Source organism: Oreochromis niloticus, linkage group LG12, assembly GCF_001858045.2.
Source record: "Oreochromis niloticus isolate F11D_XX linkage group LG12, O_niloticus_UMD_NMBU, whole genome shotgun sequence".
In the NCBI taxonomy this organism is placed as follows: domain Eukaryota; kingdom Metazoa; phylum Chordata; class Actinopteri; order Cichliformes; family Cichlidae; genus Oreochromis; species Oreochromis niloticus.
In genome coordinates this window covers 6,348,193-6,370,965 of record NC_031977.2, presented here as the reverse complement: position 1 = coordinate 6,370,965, position 22,773 = coordinate 6,348,193, and the positions used below count along the sequence as shown (strand labels likewise).

Genomic DNA, 22,773 nt, shown 5'->3' with positions numbered 1-22,773 from the left:
GTGGGTTGCATTGAGGCTGAACGCCAATGAAAGAGTCAGGAAGTCAGAAAGAATAAAATGCTGTTATATTTGTGTGACATACAATAATGCCAGACCTAACATTTAAATGGACTTGTGTGGAACATTTTATAGGCTGAGACGGTTGGAGAAGAAAGGGTTAGTAGGATAAGTTTAATATAACCTCCTGTAGAGGATCCTGGGGTGGATTGATGGGCATTAAAGCTGTAGCTTTGACATTGGACGCTGCTCGTTACATCTCAGGAACATGGACCTTGGCCAATACAGCGCCAAGGTTGTAAATGTCCTCAAGGCTTGCATGCTGTCACAACAAACTTTTACTGCCAAGGCGATAGCATCAGTCAGGTACCTTTCTTGTAGACTAATTGGTAAAGTTGTGGCATTAGAGTCTCAGTGTGTAGCATCTCGCCTAAGACAGTGCACTCATTCCTACTTTAGCCCCTTTTTGACTCGTCAGTCCAGGGACTTGAACCAGCAGCCCTTCAATTAACAGACCGCTTCTCCGACCGACAGGCTGTCACCATCCCACGAGGCCACGGCTGGTTGGAAGCTTCATCCTTCCATTATCTGCCTTTTTTCCCTCTCCTCCTCGTCGTGTTATGATTTATTAAATTGCCTTTAAGTAAGACTGCAGATTAATTAAAACACAGTCAATTTAATTTCCCGGCGTCATATATAAATTCGCAGTGGTAATTGAATCCCCTACTCCACTTTTTATATTGTAACCCAGCAGTTACAAGAGAAGAAGATCCTCGTCAATTACTGATAATCACAGTCCAAACTAAGAGGAATACACTGCTGTCTGTTTCACTGCTCGGTGTAGGAAAGCAGAGTTAGAATCTGCTTTCTCCCTTTTTTTTCTGTTTGCTGAAAGAGCCGGGAATTGGATGACTGATCGATAATATTGGATTTGCGGATGGCATGTGGTGCAGCTGAGTCCACGGTGAATGCAAGGTTCTGATGAAGGGGCCTGCTGCACAGGCAGCTTTGCATAGCGGATCAGACATGTCGGCAGGGTGGAGCTCTCGTTTTGCTATGACTACAGATATGTAAGCAACCGATGTGACATTAATGGAATAGCGATTGGGGCCCGTTGTTGTAGCAAAAAGGGTAATGTGGTTTAAAGCTATGGAGGCTGCTGTCACGTATTGAAAATCTGAGCGGGATCAATATAAAGATTGGTGCGGGCGATGGGGGAGAGAGATGGAAAAGAGGCTGAAAATAGATCTGACCTGTGGTAATTACTACAGCATGTGAGGCGCTCGTGTGTTTGAATCAGGTCTCGGCCGGGCTTAAAAAACAGCCACTCATTTCAGAAGGAAGCTCCATTTGTTTATAAGGGTGTTTGTCAGGTTATTGGGCCTTAACACGTGACACCCCCCCTCTCTCTCTCCCTTTCTCTCTCACCCTCTCACCCCATTCGCTCACTGGCGCTCTATAGCCGTTGCAAGCGTATTGATTATTTCAAATACTGATTATCTAAAAGGCCTTCTGCTACTGTAGGCATTGGATTTATTTTGGCTTAATTATTTATGGGCCAGGGCTAGCTGTAAGTATTACTGCTGTGAGATCATGAAGGATTACATTGTTAATATTCAGCAGTGTATTTTTATTTATGTACACTCTTAAGCTTTACTGGATGAGCTTTGGCCGGCTCCCTAAAGTGCCGTCTCTCTCTCTCTGTCTCGCTCTGTTTCTCTCTCCCCCCGTCTCACCGTTTGTCTGTCTTTTGTGTGTTTTGTAGAGGGAGCTAAACTCTGTAGCGTCTGAACTGGCGGGTCGTCAAGAGGAGAGTGAACATTCCCACAAGCACCTGGTAGAGCTGAGCAGAGAGTTCAAGAGAAATGTCCCTGAGGTGAGTCTGGCACCGCCCCCCCCTTACACTCTCTCACACATACACACATATGACCCCCCCTACATTATTTCAACTATATGTGTCATTTTGCTCATCTTCACCTCAGCAGGTACTGACTGTCTGCATCACTGCAGCTGCTCAAGCCCCCGCACATACCTTTTTGAACAGGGAATTGTTTATTTCTCTTGTAAAGCCTGCATTAGCATACTGTACGTTAACAGTGCGCAGCACTTGCGAGAAATCAGGGTTAGCCTCCTCCCTTCCCCTTTCCAGTAGATCAGTTAATATTTAAATGCCGAGGCCTTGCAGTATTAGCCTCTGGCTCGGTGCGATGAGAGGTGAGGGGGCTCATTTGCAAAAAAGGTATGCACGACTGTGCTGCTTGCTTTCAACTCCAAAGCTAAAGCACCACTTTATGAAAAAGTTATCTTGGTGTCAGAGTTGGCAGTTGATGTTGATATATCTCCAGGTTTATGTGATGGATCAGGAACAGGTGTCTCTCCAAACCCATTAAGGAAAGGGATTCTGACTAACCAATGTGATGAATGCTGATTAGGACGCATCCCCCTCTGCACCATCACGCCTGTTAGGGTTCACTACTTTGTCTCTGGTTCTATGTTACAATACACTGAGCTATCAAAGCAGCTACTTTCCTTTCTTTTAACAACAAGTGAACTCCATTAGTCTGATGTATCTTCAGTTCATTTTTTTCCTGAACTCTCTTCTAACAGCTTTCACTAGACTAGCATATTTTGCAGTCTCTTAAAACAAAGCTCCACATGGCTAATTACCATAACCAAGCACATGGCTAATTAGAATATTATTACATATACACATTACCAAAGCTATTTCTCAACATATGTTTACACACATGCTGTACACAAACATGAAATGTGCTCATGCTAAAAAAAAGTGTAAACAGATGCTCAGATAAATTGTGTATTTTACTCCAAAGCTAGGCTAACATACAAGTAGCATCCCTATAGTTGGCTAGAGTGATGAAGCAGGCCCTTTTAGCTTCTTAGCCATAATCTCACACGTAATCTCATAGCTTTGTATTTCTTTTCATCCACTGTTTGTCTTCAGCTGCAGTGGTGTGGACCACTGACTCTGCATTGATCTTTTCATATAGCCTCTTGCTACTTCCTTCCGCTGCTGCCTTGCCACCAGCACTATTTTTCCTCTTTATTTTATTTCTTAATTACTAGTTAATCTGTAATTCTTAGATTTTTTTGTTGAGGGACACACAAAAAATGTCTACCTTAAGCCAAAGTCAAATTTAAATGTTGAAGTTGTTGTTTGCCACTGACGAGATTCCTTAATTAAGACTTTAAAGCGAATGATACGGTGGCCCTGAGAGTCAAAGCACAACAGATGTTTTGGGGTTGTTTTTTTTGGGGGGGGGCATTAAGGTGACAAAACAGCTGCAGAAGTGACAGAAACCAAAACATGTGAAGGATTGCGCTGAGACACGCTTAAAAGAAGGACTAATCAGTGCCGTGAGGGAGAAAAGATAAAGGTAAAGTCACATGATTCATGTAATACTGTAGCTACGTGTTTGCTATTAGCCATTTATTGTTAGCTTGTCACTTTCGCAGCTGTTCCGTCACGTTATCGTCTCCACAGAAACACTTGAGTTGCATTTTATCTTTTCTCTTTCCGTTGTGTTTTGTGTGTGTAGTTTTTTTTTTTTTTAGCTTTTCTACATGCTGACGTTTTCTTAAGTTGCAATGCATTTGACCTCTCAGGGCTGCCGTAGAATGAGGACTGGCGATAGATATTGATAAGACTTTATGATACCAATACTGCTATTGATTCTTCTTAGTTCAGCCACAACAAAACAGTTTTGTTATGTTAGAGTTTTGAACACAGTGTAGAAACTAAAGGAGAAAAAAAGCGATGTATTTGATTCAGGTGTGCCCCACTTATTAAAAGCTAATGTTGATTATTTTTCAATATGTAGCTGTCAAAAGAAACATGTTGACACTGGTAAAAAGGAGTGATGCACTTGGAGCCATGTGATTCTGATGAACTGGACAATCTGGAACCAGTTCTGAATAGCTTTCCTTAATGAAATTTCATTGCATTAACTACAGTGTAGTCAGATATGAGATCTCCTTGTGGTTAGCACGACCGAGAGAAACTATTAAACACAAGCAATGCATCTTCCAGTGTAAGTACTGGAATGTGAATGTCATTTGAAGCGAACGTTAGCTGTAATATTTCTTGGGATCTGTTTACGATCAGTTCTATCTTGTCATTATTTAGAGGTACTAAAAATGTCTTATTTAACCAGGACCCGTTATGCTCATTTTCTAGCTCCATATTTGTGTTCTTGGACCTGAATAGCTTTGCATAATTCACAGTTAAAATATTATCTTTATTGAGCTCATCTTATCTTCAGTCTGAAGCGAGCTGCTTCAGCTTCCTTTCCCCTCCCTTTAAGCAAACTTTCTTCTGACTACAAGAGGTTTGAACATCAGGTGGGTGGGGCTTGAATTCTTACATCCAGAGGTGTGTGGCTCAGGTGACTACAACAGGGATATCCCCTTGCATTGACATCATGCAGGACCAAGAGTAGAAAAAGTGAAAGAGCAATGACTAATCATACTTTCAGAAGCTACTAAATTCTACTAAGAGGGGTGGATGTCAAACTATCCTAACCATTACGCTTAATACATCACAATAAGATTTTAACAACATGTAGAATTTCATGTGTCATTATTTATGTTCTGGGCTATTTTTGATACCTACTTAAAACTATATAGACATCACTTATTTTCATGTTCTTCTGCTTTACATTAAAAATGTGCTGAGACCTCGATGCACCTTGCTTTTGTAAAGCAAAATGGCAATTAAGGTAGATTGAACCGAGTACATGAAAAGCAAAACCTAAGAGAGATACAGATATGATTTAGTCCTTTTTCATCATCTTCCTTTGAAATGATCAACTATTGACATGTAGGCTGAATTCAAAGAGAATATTTTTATATTTTATAAATTAACCTCCAGGCTATTTGCCATGCTGCCTGCCTATCTCAGCCTGTAGTGCGCTGCTGTAATCTTGTCAGTATAATACAGGCGTTTAAGACAGGATCAGGCTGTCACCACTGGCAGCACAATCCCCTTACCTGAGGCTGCGAGAGCTCGCACACGTCTGGATCTCTAGCTAGTGGAAAGCCCCACTTTTGAAACATGCCCACTCAAACTCTTCAGGTTTAACCACTAATACTCACACCCCATTACGACGTAACTCACTGGCAGCACACGTGCAATGTGAGGGAAGCTGTGGTCAGAATCCGTTAACGTGCTCTTTCCTATGTTTGTGCCTCACTGGGACTGGTAGACAGGTGGAGTGTGTGCAAAAACGACAAAGTGCCGAGACAGAGTTTACTTTTTTTTTTTGTCTGTACACAGGAAGTCCGGGAGATGGTGGCACCTGTTCTCAAGAGTTTCCAAGCCCAGGTGAGTCACACGACTTTTGCATGTTACAGATCACTGATTCAGCAGCGGATTTAGCAGATTCAGCGCTTTTATCGACGATGTCTGAGGCTTTGTCTGCACAACATTATAATCTACTGAAAGGAGACACTCTTGCTTAGCACACTGACCAAAGCAGACCGCTGTACTCCTGGAAAGAAACACTTGATTGATAGGGCAAGGAATCCATGGCGTGCTTTTCATGTTACTGCTCATCTGGTGCTTATTGACTGATGCCTTTTCTGTCAAAGTGAAGTAGCATCTATCTGCCATTAGATGATCAGATATCTGGCTTCTCATATTTTCTTGGCTGAGACAAGCCCTCATTTCCTGTTGTGATGGTGCATTCAGCGTGCCCCCTCTGACGTCGCCATATTGAAAAAGTCATCTGATACCTACCAAGACTCTGCTCTAGCCATTAAACCAAGGTCATAAATCACATTTGTGAGCTGCATTATGGTCCACGAAGCAGAGGCTTATGGAAATGATACCACAAATATGTTTCCAGTCTCGTTCTCCCCCTTCTAAACTCCCGCTCAGCGCTAACCTGAAAGCCTCATCATCGGTAAACATTAGAACACTCGGCATGGATTGTTCAGATCTCTTGGAAGCGATTATTGGCAGCTTCTTTTTAATGCTTTATAATTGACTATGCCCAAGTAAGCGTGTTCTCTGGCAGGAGCTATCACATTCAGCACCCTGTGGTTGATTTCTGTGCTAATTCAATTACTCCGACTGTAAAGTTCCACAAATATCAGAAGCACCCTTCCATATCTTTATTGTGCAAACAGGAACCCAAAGGATTAATTTAAGCACCATTGATGTCTGACAACTGGGAGTCTCGAGATGTTTCATAGTAGATAAAATAGATGGCTGATAATGAGCAATGATTTTTTTTCTTTTTTTTCATGTTAGCTTCAGGCCTCTCTGGGTACCTCTTGGTCTCTCTTGTGTAACTACCACAGGCTCGTGTTCTGCACATTTATAAGTAAGCCAGCTTGCAGAGCAAAAAAAGCTATTTTTTTGATCGCGGGGTGCAGCAGGCAACTCGGCACACCATAATAATCTAATCCTCTGGTGTTTTTCTGATACACTTTGACCTTATTGGTAATGTCAAACAGCTTGCAGAGGCTTGTGAACTTTACCCAGCAGTAGTCTGCTCGACCTCAGTGTAAGCCGTGGGACCTCGACCTGCTGCTGCTGCAGGGGGAGAAAGTGGAAGGGAAGGTTGGAGTTGGATGTGCTTATTTGGCTGTGTGGTTTGGGATAGACCGAAGCTCCCCTGCAGGTGCGCTGTACAGGTGGTGAACCGTAGAAAAGTCCCGGCGTGTTCTGCGTGTGCGTGTGTGAGGATGCATACTTGCGAGGAGGAAAAAAACTGGGTCCTTGCCCCCCTTTCCCTCCCCTCCCTCATTGCAGTTCGGAGGCCCAGAGGAGTGCCTCTTGGTATTTGGACCCTCATCATGCCACTTCTAAAGGAGAAGTCGGCTCCTTTGAAGTGTTTGCGACATGACAGGTTCCCTTTCTTTTCTTTTTTCATTTCAATGTTCCCCACCCACTTTCCCTCTCTTCTCCCGTCCAATCTCGCCTTCTAATTATCACTAACCAGGCGACTGATTAGAAACACGTTGCCGACCTAGTTTTTCCGCAGAGCTGGAGGAGGAGAAAGGGTTAATCCCAGAGCTGGTGGCTGTCATTGGTCGCTTCCCTCCTTCTTCTCTTCTCTCTTTTTTTTCTCCTTTCGTTCTGCTCTCCTCTTTTCTTTCCCTGGAAGTTTGCTAATGAGGTCCCGTCAGAGCTGAGGAGAGGTGTTAATTTGGCCTTGTGAAGTAGGAAGGAGATTAAGGACAGTGAGGAGCTGAGTTTACGGCTTAAAATACACCGCTGTCCTTATTAATCCACAGGGCCCTGGGAGACCGGCGTTTTTGGTTTTATAATGAACACTGTCTTATTAAGAAGGTAATTTTAATAAAAATTTACGGCGAAGAAGAGGAGATGGTACACGTCTCCATGGTCTCAGGCACACCTTTGGGGCTGAGGGATATGACAGTTATTTCTCAAATAACCGATCGCTGGAGAGCCGGGGCCCGTTGGACCGCGCTGTTCACACAGCTCTCTCTCTCAGAGCTCTCGCTGCCATCTGAACATACAGGAAAAACAGACTTTGCCGACTCTCACCGAGACTTCGCGGGCTTCTCAGTGCAATTTACACCTCCCTCTCACTTTAGAGTATAAACTCCCCTCAGGATGAACCTTGATTCCTGGTATGTTTGCAGGAGAGAGGCAGATTCCTCCTCACATCCGGACAATCTGAATATCAGGCCCAAATTAAGCACTCATTCTATTTTTCTCTCCTCTCCTCTTGATGTCGACAGCGCTCTCGGAAAAAGAAAACAGCAGTATGGGTCCCTAATTACTGAAACTTGCTTTACAATGATAATCCGTAGAGTAATTTAGCGTGCACAATGAGAGTTGTGGTGCTTGCGCAGATGGAGATTCTGATAAATAGTTTGTAACGTGTAATTAGCAGCTCTGCCGGTTACATGCCATTAACCCCTCAAGCTCAGGAATCATTATTGGCCCTCATTATCAAGCAGTAAGGTACGATCGAGCTGACTAGACATCAAAAACATCAAACAGCTATTAAAGCAGTGCGAGCTGGGGGCCGGTGGACACCTGTTTATGAGTCTAACTGTGCCATTTCTTCCCCTGAGGTGCTAAAAGTGATGATGTGAGGGAAGACAATGTTTTCATGTATAGTGTTGTTGTTGTGGTTGCTTGTTTTTCTGTGTGAGCTTCGGAGGTCTTTTTCAAATGAATTAAGACATCTCAAAATGGCTGCTGTGTCTTGTCTGGAAAGGTGGACTGAGCTGGTAATATGACCTTTCATGCTGGAGAGCGACACCAGAAATGTGCAATAAAAAAGCCAAAACAGTTGTTTGGATCGTCATATCTGCTTTAGTGCTTTTTTTGTTGTCGTTAAAAGCTTCTGCAACTGTATTTTCATCCTCGTTTAAGGCTTCTTGCAGATAATTTGTCCACGAGTGTAAGAGCTGAGTGGAGACCTTTGCCCATAATGCCTCGCCCTGAGCTGCCCTCCCGTACTCCACGCGGCGAGGTAGACGACCACAATCTTTGATCATCCATCGAGAGCCGACCAGTTTTTCCTCCTTTTTGATTAATTCCTGAAGGAAATGATAATTTCTCTTGAATGTATGAATATGTTATGAATAGTGGAATGAATCAAAGAGTAAAGGATGATAATTAATTACAGCGCTATGATAAAAGGCTGTGGGTGTTATGACGCAAGCTTCCTCTGTGTCATTATGAGAGGCTCCATAATTACCTTTCTGCACGAGCCAGCGCTCCTGGCGGTGCTGGCAGTGAGAGTGCCGCTCGCTGAGTGAGTCTAACGGTCATAAAGCTTTTCCCTGCCTAATTGTCTGAGGGGCTCTATGGCACTTTCATAGATGAGGGACTGCGCCGTTAGGAAAAATGCTCGGCGACGCTACAGCTTTTCCAGCTCAATGAAGACAGATCTTCATCATGGGCTAAACCTTGCGGTTATTAGGTACAGATTGCTTGAGTGGATGGCTAACTTGGGAAGGTGGTGTCGGAATGAGTGAGCAGCAGAGTCATACAGTCTGATAAAAAGCTGCTAGTAGACTACGTACAGTTTTAAAAGCAAGCTAGTGTGGATTTCTTTGTACATTATAGGCTCATATTTCTGTGCCAGTAAACCAGATCTGTGCCTCCCAGGTACCTCTGAATATTCCCTTTGTGTTATTATTCATGCCCTACCTTATGTAAGGGGCATTTACGACACCCTCCTACTCACTCCCACTCGCCCATCCTCCCATGCTTCCCCCCCGGCTATGACCAGGCTGCTCCATACTGGGCCGACGAGGTATCTCTAATGCCTGTCTCCTGCTCGGCTGTCTTAGGCTCATTGAGCAGCAGGCCAGGCCCAGGATCTCCAGGCCATTACCTATTCATAGCACGCACAGGCCTCCAGCCTATTGTGGGGAACATAATGGGCTCCGGGGCCATGTAAACCACCGGCTTTCTGCTCCCAGTTTATCGCTTGTGTCCTTTTCATGCTAAGGAGAGGGAATGAAGGTGAGAGTAAGGAAGTTAGGAGAGAGAAGGGAGAGCCAAGAGGGAGAGGGATGTGAGGGGGCGTGGGAGTGTAATTGGACATTAGATAATACCTTCCTCGAGTCTTCTACGTCCTTTGCATCTCCTGAGGGTGAATGGCCTTGCATGTTCTCCACATCAGTGCAGAAAAGCTGCTTTGAGCCAAACGTAATGCACCTCGATTCACTCGCTGTTTCAGTCTCTATTACTTTAAAGTTTACTTTTATCGATCACGATTAATCAGAGATGAACAAGCTTATATGTGGATGTTGGATCAAATGCTCTGTATCCTGCTGTACCACTGCAACTTCATCTCGTCTAATGCCAAGTCCTGTACATGAGCAGTGAATAAATAGCCTTTTTCTGAAGATACTGATATTTCTTAGAGATAGTCTAGTTTAAGTTGACACATCACTTTATATTCTAAACTTATTCAGCAGATTATTTCCAGATAGTATCCTCTATGCATTCAGTTATGTACTGAATTGTTTTTTGAGTCATTTTTGCTTCAGATAACTCTTTTTTCTGGAGCGGGGGCAGTGCAAGACACGTAGTAAACGGCCTCGGGGCGAATTTGAACCTGGGCTTCTGGTTAACCTGCACAGCCTTTTGCACTATACCGACATCCTTGTTTGGAATAACTTTAAAGTGACCCATGTAACATCTGCCAGGTACTGTGGGCACAACTGACAAAATACACAATAATAAATGTGAAAATATTGTAATCACCAAGTGAATTTTAAGTTGGTATATTTACAGATAAATTTAATATAAAGCCAGGATGATGCCACCCACAGGTTTGTGAACTTTGGCTTTTGAAGTCAAAAAAAAGAGAAAAAAGTAGAATTGCCCTCACCTAAAAGCATGCACTTCCTGGGTGGTTTGTTGTTACAAAAAGACATACAGCTGTGTCAGCATTCACCTTTCACTCAAAGAGGGCATGCTGTTAATGCGCAATGTAAAATTTTAAGCCTTATGAAGGATTTAAATGAATGAGAAAAATAAAAATCTACCTACTATGAAGTACATTAGTAATAAAGACCAAAAATGTTTATTGTAATTGTCATTTTAACATGGAAGTTTATTCAATTCAATTTTATTCAATTTTATTTATTTTAGCGCCAAATCACAGTTGCCTCAAGGTGCTTTATATTGTAAGGTAGACCCTACAATAATACATACAGAGAAAAACCCAACAGTCATATGACCCCCTATGAGCAAGCACTTTGGCGACAGTGGGAAGGAAAAACTCCCTTTTAACAGGAAGAAACCTCCGGCAGAACCAGGCTCAGGGAGGGGCGGGGCCATCTGCTGCGACCGGTTGGGGTGAGAGAAGGAAGACGGGATAAAAGACATGCTGTGGAAGAGAGCCGCAGCCGCAAGTTTATGAGAGTTCACTTCCCTTAAAGATAGCCTCAAGTGGCCACTAGAGGAACTGCAGTTTGACAAGCGCTTCATTTCCCCGAACTGGAAGTTAATGCTTGATATGGACAAATAGGTTTTTCTAGGTGTCTCATATAGGTCGTGATTTGTTGCTAGCTACAAGTAAATACTGAATTGGTGAACACTGCCAGTTTTGTACCAAACCAGTTTGTTCTCATAAAATAAAACTGAGGGCTGTAACAGAAACAGCCTTCAACGAGATGGACAAAAATAGAAATCATTACCTCGCAGATCCAAACAGAAAATACAGGTTGTGTTTTCTTTTTAAATATGCTTGCTACACATGTTTTCTGTCTGCAGAGGTGAGCACATTTTTTTTTTTCTGGCCAAATTTATAGCTTAAGAATTTGCCATCCGTCTGCTTGGCAGAAGCTCAGACAGTACCTTTTTAAAATGAAATATCATTAATTCAGTAAATGACAACATAAACAAACCCAGTAGTTGGGTGGCAGCGTTTCACCAGCGCTGCACCATCTTTCAGCTGCATATTGGGCCTTTTGTAGAAGTTTAATATATCTGACTGCCCTTGTTTGTTTCCTGTGTGGTGACTGATTGTTGTGATTCTGCCGGGTGTTTTTATGCTGAGACGCCTCAACCTTTCCATCAGCCTTCCCAGTGTCAGTCTTATCCCTCCTCTGCTGTGCTGTGATCTGATGGCGTGTGTATGTGTGTGTGTTGGCGTGTTTGTTTTCCTGTCCTGACTGATGCCCTGTCGGAGCGTCCCAGTTGGGTGTATTCATCATTATGGATGCGTGTTTAGAGTCAGGGATGCACACCAGGTAAAGAAGAGAAGGTTGGGGGGGGGGGGGTTGTTATAAATAGGCACTTGGCTCTCTAGCCATGTGGAATTGATGAGTTTCAGCACATTCTGCTCTGCAGTGCCAGGTTTAATTTCTACCGTCCTGACAGCACAAACCTCAGAGCCCAGAGACATCACGCCTGACTGCCGCTGCTGTGCAAATGTTAGCCATGTTTGAGGATGGACGCACGCATAGCACCGGCTGCAGCGCTCCTATTGGATGTCTGACTGGGTGTACATCCCCTCCTCTAAACCCCTGTCACCTTAACAGACAGGCAATCACATCCCTGACTGGACACTCACCAGCAGCACACAGTAACTAATCCAAGAGGCAGCTTCTAAGACTGAGCTCGCCTCGGTCTTAACATGGTCAGCTACTGGTTACGAGGCAGGTGAACGCCTCTGTTTCCTCATCTGCTCCCTCCAGGCACCCTAAGTCAGACAGCAGCAGCAGCAGGACGAACCACAGCAGCAGCACTGTCTCTGAGATTCTCTGAGTCCTGGCTCACTCTCAGCTGCTGGCAAGAGCACAGTCAAATTAGCCAATAAAAATGTGTGAAATCGGTGGCTCAGTGCCGGCGAGGACGTGCCAGGAGAAATAAACATCAGTGCTCGCACAACCAGGAAAGGCTCGTGTGAAGAGGAAAAAGGCGGAACGGGAGAGCTGCTCCGTCGATTCTACGGCACGACTCTCTGATTTCAGGCGCAGAATCGGAGCTGCACAGACACAGTCGGAGTAAAGTTGTTTCTCCACTCCACTGAACACAGAGACCCGGCACCGGATCAGGCCGGTGTCAGCACAAGTCAGAAGAACATGAGCTTCTGTCAGAGGATACACAGGCCTCACGTGCCGAAGTGATTTAATTCCCACTGTTCATCTGCAGTGGCCTCCCCCCTCACCATCCCCACCATCCCCACCCCCACACCTGAAGCCTGGGAATACCAGTCTTCATTTCACATGATGCTCGGCTGTGAAGTTTAATTTCAGCAAAATCTAAACACGCTAATTAAATATCATAACTTTCTGAAGAAGGCTCTTGTAAAGGTACCTGAAATTTTAATTTAGACTTCAAAAGAGTGAAGACTTTAAAGCAAATCTATTGTTTTTCATTTAGACTTGCAATTTTCTTTTCTCTGCAGTGCTGCAGTACGTAGTTATGATTGATCTGGTAATTAAAATATGCAGAGAGGGAAAAATATTAACTGCTCCTTTTTTCACTTTCTTTTTGTTTTAGAAAACAGCCGACACATTTTCTCTGCTCTTTCCAGCACAGATAATTAAATTTTGCACATTGATGTTCTTTACACAGCATTCATCGGCCTCATTATTTTTCCATTTTCATCTTTCTGGTGCGAGATCGATAGATTGATAAAATGATGGAGCCTATCTTAAATAATGCAAGCGGTGAAAAGTTACACTTACTTTGCTGCTGGCTAAGTGTTTGAACTTTTTATTCTTCTTTCAAATTGTATTTAATATCCCATGAAGGTAGATCTCGCAGTATTACATGCTAGCATAAAACATTTATTCCCATTTTTGCTGTACCTCTGCAAAAAAAAAAAAAGAAGGAAAAAAGATGCACCTCATCTCCAGTTTTAGTGAGCCTATGGTATATGAGATGATGCTTGTCAAGGCTAATATCCTAAATGATAAAGAAAGTGGCAATTCAAAGAAAGACAGCGTAAAGTAGGCCAATTAGTACCTAGGGAACATTTTGCTAGAAGAGATAGCAGCTCCAAATGTCACATGCACGAACATTAGGACCGATTGTTTATAATGTGACCTGACAGTTTGGGTCTCTTTAATATGGGATTAGCTACAATGCTAATTAACATGTGGCTCTATTAAAACTAGCAGCTGCAAGTGAAGTAACTCTCTTCTGATGTACGCCCCACATTAAAGTGTTGCATCCTGATCACAAATCAGCTCCAACACTTTTAAGAGACCTCCTTGTTTCTTTTCCTATTTTCTACTGGAAATGCGACCTCCTAAATCACCCCCGCCACACACACCCACCCACCCACCCCCCAAAAATATCTTAAGCCCACAGATCAGAGTCTGCTTTGCCTTTGTCACAAACAGATATATGTTTTAAAGTCCCACTGCAGGGCTCTGTGTTTCATCAGAGACGTAAGCCACGGTGGCCTGAGGAGAATGTTAAACACATTCTCAATTAAAGCAGAGTAACTTTGCATCTCCTCGTCATTTCTCCTGCAGTCCCCGTAATTGGGTCTCTGTGGATTTAGCGGGAGAGTTCCAGCTCTTCTTGTGGAGTGGGGCTAAGGGGACAGCCAAAGAGGAAAAAGCTGCTGGTCGTCTGGCTCTGGACGCTAGCAGCTGGCAGGAAGGAACAGGAGTCAGATGCAGCCAAACGGGAGGACAGGTGGAATGAAGGCGCTCGACCGTGCTCCAGTCCCAAACAGAGAGGCACTGTTAGTCAGTCAGGACGAGATAAGGAGACGGCAGAACCGCCTGGGTGGCCTGGTTTTCCTGCAGTTGGTTGCTATAACCAAGAAGTTGTAAACATTTCATTACACTAAAATAATAGCTGCAGTAATTTGAATCCGATACATGAATAGTTAATCAATAGATTACATTAGATTATAACACTGTAATGAGATAAGGAGAATTAAAGAAATGGTTAATCCTTTGACAAAACTTTTAATTGGCCAACCTGTGACAATAGGACCTGTGAGTAATTGCAAATTCCAGAATGTCTTGTTACGTATGGAGTTGGGGCTTCTGTTCTTCCCACAGATGTTGAGCCGAATTGAGATCTTGGGTATGTGAATACCAAGACAGACACGTTGAAACTATTCGGGAATAGTGTTTCCAGTATCCTGATGAAAGAATCCAATACTATAGCCAGGATGAAAGGATGCATAATCTTTAACAATGTTTTAGTAGGTGGTCCATATCAGAATAATATTCATGTGATTGCCAGACACAAAGGCTTCCTAGCAGAATGATGCTCAGCACCTCCACCGGCTCTCCATAGTGCATCCTGGTGCCATCTGTCCCCACTATAAACAGTAACAAAGATACAAGGAGCAATGGAAGAAGACCAGTGGAACCAGTGTAGGCCCTTCCAGCTGTGGACAAAGCTCAGCGTGGGCACTCTGACTGGTTTATGGATATGAAGCCTCAAGGGTGGCAAGCTGTGAGGCACTGCATGATCTAGTAGCCCTCTGTTGCTAGCATCAAGGTTTGCAGCAGTTTACGTTACAGACTGCCGGTCTTTGCTCCTCACTTCCCTCCCTCATTGAAACCTGGGTGTCCATGCCTGTGTCACTGGTTCAGTGTTTGTCATTCACTGAGTCACTTTGTTAACCACTGCAGCACCCACATGACCTACCATGTTGGAAATGCAACATGAGAATCAGAATCCTTTATTAATCCAAGAGGAAATTATATGGTCACTGTTGCTCCAAGACAGTGAGACACTAATTAGCTAAAGTAAATTAAATAATACAGTATATTACAAAGTTACAAAATATAACAAAAAAGCTTGAACGAGTCAAACTGGTGTTTGGGTGACAAAGTCTTAAGCTTGGCCATTTTCAGTTCTTCCAAAATATCAACTTAAATAATGGATTTTTCACTTGTTGCCTGATATATCTCAGTCCTGAACGGGCACAGGGAAAAGTAAATAATCACTTCATTCACCAGCTTGTTTAAACTGAAGATATATATGTATGTACATTAGACGAATTTGGGTCTTTTTTTGTACTTTTACTGTTTTTCTGGAACAAGTCTCTCTTGCAAATGAGACATTGGGTCTCAATGGGACTACCTGTATAAATAAAGGTTAAATAAAAAATAAACTAAAATGTTCATGGATATTCAGTTGGCATTAGTTATACTTGTAGTTATTGATGGTGGTGATGAACAAATGACAAACACATTGCAGGCAAAGCAAAGTAACTGGAAAAACCAACAATTGTTCTGCTGTTTTCACAAATTCTCAACTCTTATAGGTCTTCTTATATATAAAGGCGCACAAACTCGAATGTGTGTGTGTGTGTTTGTGTGTCCGCGTGTGAATGCGGATATATTTGTGGGTGTGTGTCTTCTTCTGGAGAGACATGTGAAGGACAGCCGAAGGTGCGGCGAGATCCAGTGATGGGCTTGTTTTATTACATCTCATATTGAGACCAATCTCTGTCCGTTCACCCGAAGGACAGCCAGCTATTCCCTAACTAAATTAGCCAGCCGCTGTGGTGTGAGAGGGCCTCCACAGGCACACACACACAGTCACAGAGGCAGGTACAGGCAGTCATGCAATATTGTGCATGGTTCTCCTCCCCCTCTACTCTCACGCAAACTTCCATACATATTCGCACGTCCTGTTTCTCGCTTTCCCTCTCTCACACTTACACACACACACGCTCACACACTCCCCTGGTGAAGGCAGTGGATGTGGGGTAATTGCAGTCATTGTGATAGGTTGCGTGCGTGCCCCTGTCAGTGAGGTCTGCAGACCTCCTTGTGGGACCAGGCAGCACAGATGCAGCTACCTTAAGTGTAGCAAACGTGTAGAGTTTAGCTTGAGCCGCACGGTTGCTGCAAGGGTGAACGTCGTCTTTATGCGCTCTTGTCCCTAATGAAATGACTTTTGTAGATTCAGTTACACACATATATATTTTTTTTTTTTTCACTCACAGTGGATGTTCTAATGAGGCAGAGCCTGAAATAGCAGTGGGGCTAGCACTGCAGAACTATGACATCCCATGTGAGAACTTGCCCAAATCACAGTGGCTGCAGCCGTGCGTCAGGTTTCTTTATTTATAACCCGTACGGAATTGTCCTACACTCTGAGCATATGGAGGATTATGTAACACTCAGCATCCAATAGATAACCACTAAAGTGAGGGCCTATATATAAAGCTCGCTGAAGACTTGTTTCTGAGGCTGCTTAAGATTGATTTGGCACTCCTGAACGTCTGCCTCACAATGATGTAACAAAAAGCATATTTTTCCTGGCTCTTTCTTTAATGGGTCGGTTCACTCAGGTAAAAAAGAAAAAAAAAGAAGTATTTTGTCTCTTAACTTTAGTGATTTTTATTTACACAGGTTTTGAAATATATACAATGTTTTTGTTTTATTTTAAAGGCTCTAGGCACTTCCGATTTTTATATTCCATTAGGCACGCCATCAGGGAGACATCTAATCAAAACTCATTGTTCGACATGACCTCAGAAATATGGCCGGGTTCTAATGTCATTTCCACACATGCTGTGCGGCTCTGAAGTTTTCGAAACATTACCTCGCAGAGGTGCCAGCGCAAATTTCTGACTCAGTCACGTAGGACAATAGCCCGTGTTTAACCTGCCAGCTCACTAGTTCACAGCCTGTGTGTGTGGAGCTAATAGTCTGGTGCATTCACTGCCTTTGAGTGGGCGTCGTGTGTGCTGCCTCCTGCACGCTCTGTCCAGGCAGGAGCGTTTTCTGTAGCGTGAACCCATCTGAAGTGCACTACTTCCTCTTGTGTGTTATGTGTGATAAAGGAAAATTGTGGAATTTTCTCCCAGCTTGATTTTTCTGAAATCGTTCAAAGCTGATGCGTGAAAACACGTCTGAAGAAGTATGTTGATGGATGTTGTGGGGAGTCCGGTGAGGAGAGGAGACACTGAGAAAGCTGTAATCCATAACAAAAACTGTGGCATGTTATTCAGATGCCTACGGGGGAAAAAAACAAACCTATGTGCGAAACCTATGTGGAAAACAGTGCAAGAGTGCCGAGGAAGACTAGCACTGTTTTAAAGGCAATGGGGGGGGGGGCTCATCAAGGTTGAGCTTATCTTTTGTTCATGTTTGCTGCACTTTGTATGAGGTTATTTGATCAATAAAAACTATTCGTGGAATTATTTTTGAAAGTATCTTTGCTTTCCTCTTAGTATCTAAATGCTTTGCACAGTTGTCGGTTTGTGAGATTTGCCTCCACCCCTTCATACAATGGATGAGGAAGGAATTTCGTTGGTGGTCCTCAAAGCGAAGAAATATTAAAAAAGAAGCGATGTCCTTATTACTCAGGATAATCCAAGGACCTCACTCTCGTCATTTTTATTTCACATTCTTTTTATTGAGGGGAGGACAAAAAAAAGTCGCTAAAATGAAAAAACACTGCTAAGAAAACTGTTGAAACTGTGGCTCAGTGGTTTCCAACCTCACGGTCAGGACTCCTGCAACGGGTTCATGGATGAATCCGAGAGGTCAGGGTTGGCAGATGCTAGCTGGAGTAAGATAAACTCTCTAAATCTGTGATATTGGCTTCTTTCTTTTGAAATGCTGTATAGTTTTAGCTTTAAAACTTAACATAAGTCGTGCTTCGATCAAACTGCCAAGCACTAATGCAAATGCTCCACGAGATTGAAGAGTCAAGTAGAAATTTTATCTGTCAAAAAGGTGTGAAACTGCACAATTTTATGAAATAAAATACTACATTTCTTCAGCTATGCCTCACAAATGTACCTACTAATATATTGCAACCTAATGCCTGTAACAACATCTGTTGACTGATATCAGAATATCTCTTTATGTCATGTCCATAGTGTGCTGAATGACTTTAAAACTTCCATGGCACTAAAAAGGAGAACAACCAAGAGCAAAACAAAATAATCAGTGTTGCTATCTGCTGGCAGCCAGATTGCTACTTGAAAGGGGAGTATTAGAAAATCAGTGCATCCCTAAAAGAAAAAAAATCATAATTTTGGTTAACTGACCTTTAAGAAATATCAACTAATAAAATGTGGCTGGTGTCATTTTGTCGATCGTCGCCGAGATCTGCGTTTGCAAACATCAGCTGTGCCGCTATAGCCATCTCCTCTGATTAGTCCTCATTCACTCAAATAGAAACGCCACCTCACGCTTGTCACATTGTATATGAGTGATCAGGCAGAAAGCTGGTCATTACAATCATGACATCAAATGCCTGGCAGCGGAGGTCAATCAGTGTACATTAACCAAACAGAGCTCGTTTGTTTTACAGCTTTTAGTGGCATGTTGGCACCAGCGTACATGAGCTTTAGGCTGGCATCCAGCGGGCACGAAGGGCCTCCCAGCAGAGCGGGAGTAAGATGGGTCTTGGCCAGCCCTCTAACGGAGGAATATGAAGGAGACAGAGTGTGGGGTGTTAATGTGCCCCCCCTCCTTTTGAAGCATTCAGCCACTCGGGTGATTTATGTAGCTGAAATTAACTACTTTCACATTTGGCATTCATAAATATCTAAAAGGTATACAGTGATGGACAGGTAACTGCCAGTAAGATGCCTTTTTTTCCCTTTTCTTTTTGACCCTCCACACTTTTTTGGTCTTTGACACGTCATTACATTTGTGTGTGAGTTGGTGTATAGACAAACACACACACACAGGGAATCCAACCCCCACCTGGTCCTAATTATAGCAGATGAAGCCACATTTCAGTGGCACTCTGGTGATCTGTCATCGACAGGCCCTCACCAGTCTGGCTGGGAGTGATATCTCTCTGTAAAATATGTATGACATCAAAAAGCCTTAAAGGTTATTACAAATTAATAATGAGTAGTGGGCTGGGAGCAGTAAAAAATAGCCTTCCCTTGGTGTCGTGTTTAAATGTTTAATTTAACATGCTCCAGTATAAATGTGGACTGCCTCCCAGCAAGATGTGCAAAGGGCCCCGAGGCCTCGCCAGACTGCCGGAGGTCTGCGGCGTACAAACCCAGACTCCTACGCCGGACTCACGTGTATTAAAAGCGACATTCAGATTAGACTGATTCATGCAGATGTGAATGATCGCCCGTCTGGAGCCGTCAAGTGTTTTTGAAAAGGCGCCTCTTCATCTGCGCCTCTCTAAGAGCATACAGAATGAAAAAAAAAACAAAACACTAAAGGAAGTAGTTTTACTCGCATCAAGCGCAAATTCTCGGAAGACTCGGAGACACAGAAAAGCTCTTTCTGAGCGTTTCTCTGAAGCAAGTCGAATCATTGGCCCTGAACCCCCCTCACAGTAATGTCTGAAGACACTGTACAAAATTGCCTTATTTATGCCTGTAATGTAAGCTGTCTGTTCTACTGTCGCTCATTCTCTGTGGAACCAACGATGGTGGCAGCCGAGTCTGGAGTGAATTTGCCGGGCGACTACCTAGGAAACATCAACAGTCATTAATTATGTAAAAACTCTTCTCATAGTGGGAGCAGAAAAAAGCTGCATACAACTGCAGCGCCTGCTTCTATTAGACTCAATGTACTCTACAATGAGCCCTCGCTGCCTGGGGGCGTGGAGGGATTATCAGCCTACCACCACGACCCCCACACAGACACACACACGGCTGTACAGTACGCTCACACTGGCACACTAAATGTGACGTTCCATTAAGTTCTGCACAAATGTATGCTTGTGTTTAGCTGCGGCGGAGAGGAGCACAAATCTCTGTGCTTGTCTCTCCTCCCTAGTCACCCCATCATTCACTCCTCTCCTTCGCAGGTCCCGTTTCTTTTCCCCGGCAATTGTCTACTTTCCGGCTTTTTCACTACAATGAATGAGATCGGCAAATCTGACAGGACAAATGATACGGCGTGTTTGTCAGGGAAGGCTGGGTGAAGGGGGCCGTTTGATTGTTGATAGTGCCGCCACCAACGTCGCGCTCGTTCTTCCTCTACTTGAAGCCAAATTAACCGCAGAGCCGTCCTACGCGGGGCCTACCTGAGATCTTCCTCCGAGCCCTTGCGATTGACAACGGCAGATTTATCAAGCAAATAATGGACCTAATTTCTGCACCATGTGTTTCCGATCCATCTTCTGCCTGCAACAGACGCCGGATTGTTTGGCAGACTTCAAGCCATCTCCACACCGTTCGCTCCTCTGTCAGCTGCGCTCTTCTAACCGCGGTTCAAGGCTCGTTCATCAGCGCTGTTCTTTTTAGCGGATGCGGCTTTGGCATGATGTTCCTCCATGCTGAAACAAAGGCAGCGCTGACACCTGTAATTAATTAGGCTATTATGCATTCCGCAATGATAATTGCCTCACTGGAAAGTCACCAGCCTTCTAAGAGGGAGAGAGAGGAGAGGTGGCTGGAGAGCGCTATCCATCATAGAGGAGCACTCGCACTCCCTCTTTCGCTGCCTCCCTCTCCTCTCGTGTCATGCTGTCTCACCTTGACTAGTGTAGGCAGGGCTAGAGAAACACTGTCAACATGTGTCTGGGGGGGCGAGATATGCAGCTGTGCCTCCCCCTTGCCAGAGCTGCTCCACCAGCGGCCTGCCAGGGTCCATCCACTCCAGGGCTTTGGCTCACATTGGCACAGTTACCCGTGACACCCCATCTGTTGTAGCTCTGTTCACTAGGGCAGTACAGCGCCGGGATAATGGGGGCACTTTATTTTTATAATTAGCCCTTACCTACACTTCTCCTCTCTTCTCTTCTCTCCTCTTAACAGTTCTCCCAGCACAGAAATCTAGTCCAGGTGCACTCATTACTACTTTTCGCAGCCCTCCCTCTCAGCACATCAACCGGTGCCTTCATCTTACCCTCAGCATGCCCGCGCTCCCTCCCATCATGCCATGATGGATACATTTTCAGGAGACACACTTTCCTCAAGGTTTAGGTCACTCGCTGCTTGAAACATTTGAAAGAGCAAACTCAAAGAAAATGACAACTCCCGTCTTTTGAACTACAAAGACGTTCAAAAAAGATTTGTTTTCTCTTCTCCGTTTGTCTCTCGCCGGCTCTTGACTTTGACTTTGCTGTGACTTTGAGGTGTTAGTACGGAGGCTGGTGCTTTTGAATTTTGTTGAGAGGGTGGGAAACACAGTGGTTCTACCGCCTGTTGATGATGACTGGGGGGGGGACCCAGAAGGCACCTGCTGCCTAGCGGAGACAGCAGGCCCTTTGATCTCGGTTTAATGTCGTGCCATGTTCTGTGTCTCTCATGCAGCGACACGTGCCACGTCCGTCAGGATTACGTCAGCCCCACCTTGATCTGTAGAGGTTTGCTGTCTCTCTCTCTCTCTCTGTCTGGGTCATTATCAGCATACTACACTGGGGCATTGACCTGAAGTCTCTCTCCTCTTACACAGTATATGTAGATTTGCAGTTTTAGCCATGTTAGCTGCCGTAGAGAAAATGATGTCGGTGTATCCACCTTTAGGCACCAACTGAAGTATCTTGCAACTATTAGATGCAAACCTTAAGTCTTCAAAGGATGACATTTGTCTTTATATCTAGCATGATTCTGAATTATTAATTTGGCAAATCTTATATATGATTGTATATAAAAGATTAATGTAGCCATCCTGAGGTTATCCATTGGTTTTATTTTAAAGCCTTGAGCTTAGTATTTTTGCTGTCGCCATCTTGGTTATTTGAACCAAGCAGGTGTAGAAGTAAGCGTATTTAGGTGAGAGGAGTGCTAACACTAGCGAGCCATACTAATAAGATGCATTGACCCACTTGCATATATGTTTCTGGGAGTTTTTCTGAAATCTGCAAAAAAGGCACAAAGATTTACTAATGTTTGCAACATGCAATTTGCTGCTAATTAAACAACGCAAAACTAAAATTAAACTAAAACAATGCACATTTTGCAAATCACTCATAAAACTAACTTCAACTATAAGCGTTATTTGGGGATTGTGCTCACACAGTAGTTTGTTGCATTCAGTCAATCTGGCCCTGTGTTGGCATATTGCCCAGACATGCATATGGACAAAAGTACTGGGCCACAGTACACCTACAGGAGCTGCGTGGATATAAAAACCCAAATCATGAAGCTCCCAGCAGACAGTTTCTGTGCTGATGTTAAAGCCAGAGGAGGGCTGGAGCTCTGCAGTTATGGAGTCAGTTGAGCGTTGGTGACTATGTGCCTCAGCACTCAGTGACACCGCTCTAAGTTTGCGTGGCCTGGCACTTTGTGGATGAGTTGCTGTCGTTATTAAATTTTTGCACTTTGTATTAAAACCATTTACAGTTTAATGTGGAATTAAACTGTAAATGGCTCATTAGAACGTCAAGTCTGCCTTTATGATCATAAAGGCAGACTGTATGGGTAGGTGCTTGATATTATA

The 22,773-nt window shown here is 43.8% G+C and overlaps 1 protein-coding gene across 4 annotated transcripts in view; it reads left to right on the top strand.

Annotated features, from left to right (window-relative positions):
• The window catches only part of cux2b (cut-like homeobox 2b), a 95,504-nt gene that overhangs the window by 33,566 nt on the left and 39,165 nt on the right, over positions 1-22,773 (top strand). For all 4 annotated transcript variants that reach the window (XM_005472953.3, XM_019366121.2, XM_025896906.1 and 1 more), the window contains exons 2-3: positions 1,763-1,873; positions 5,291-5,338. In XM_005472953.3, coding sequence (XP_005473010.1) covers positions 1,763-1,873; positions 5,291-5,338 — 159 coding nt within the window. The remainder of the gene's footprint in view (positions 1-1,762; positions 1,874-5,290; positions 5,339-22,773) is intronic.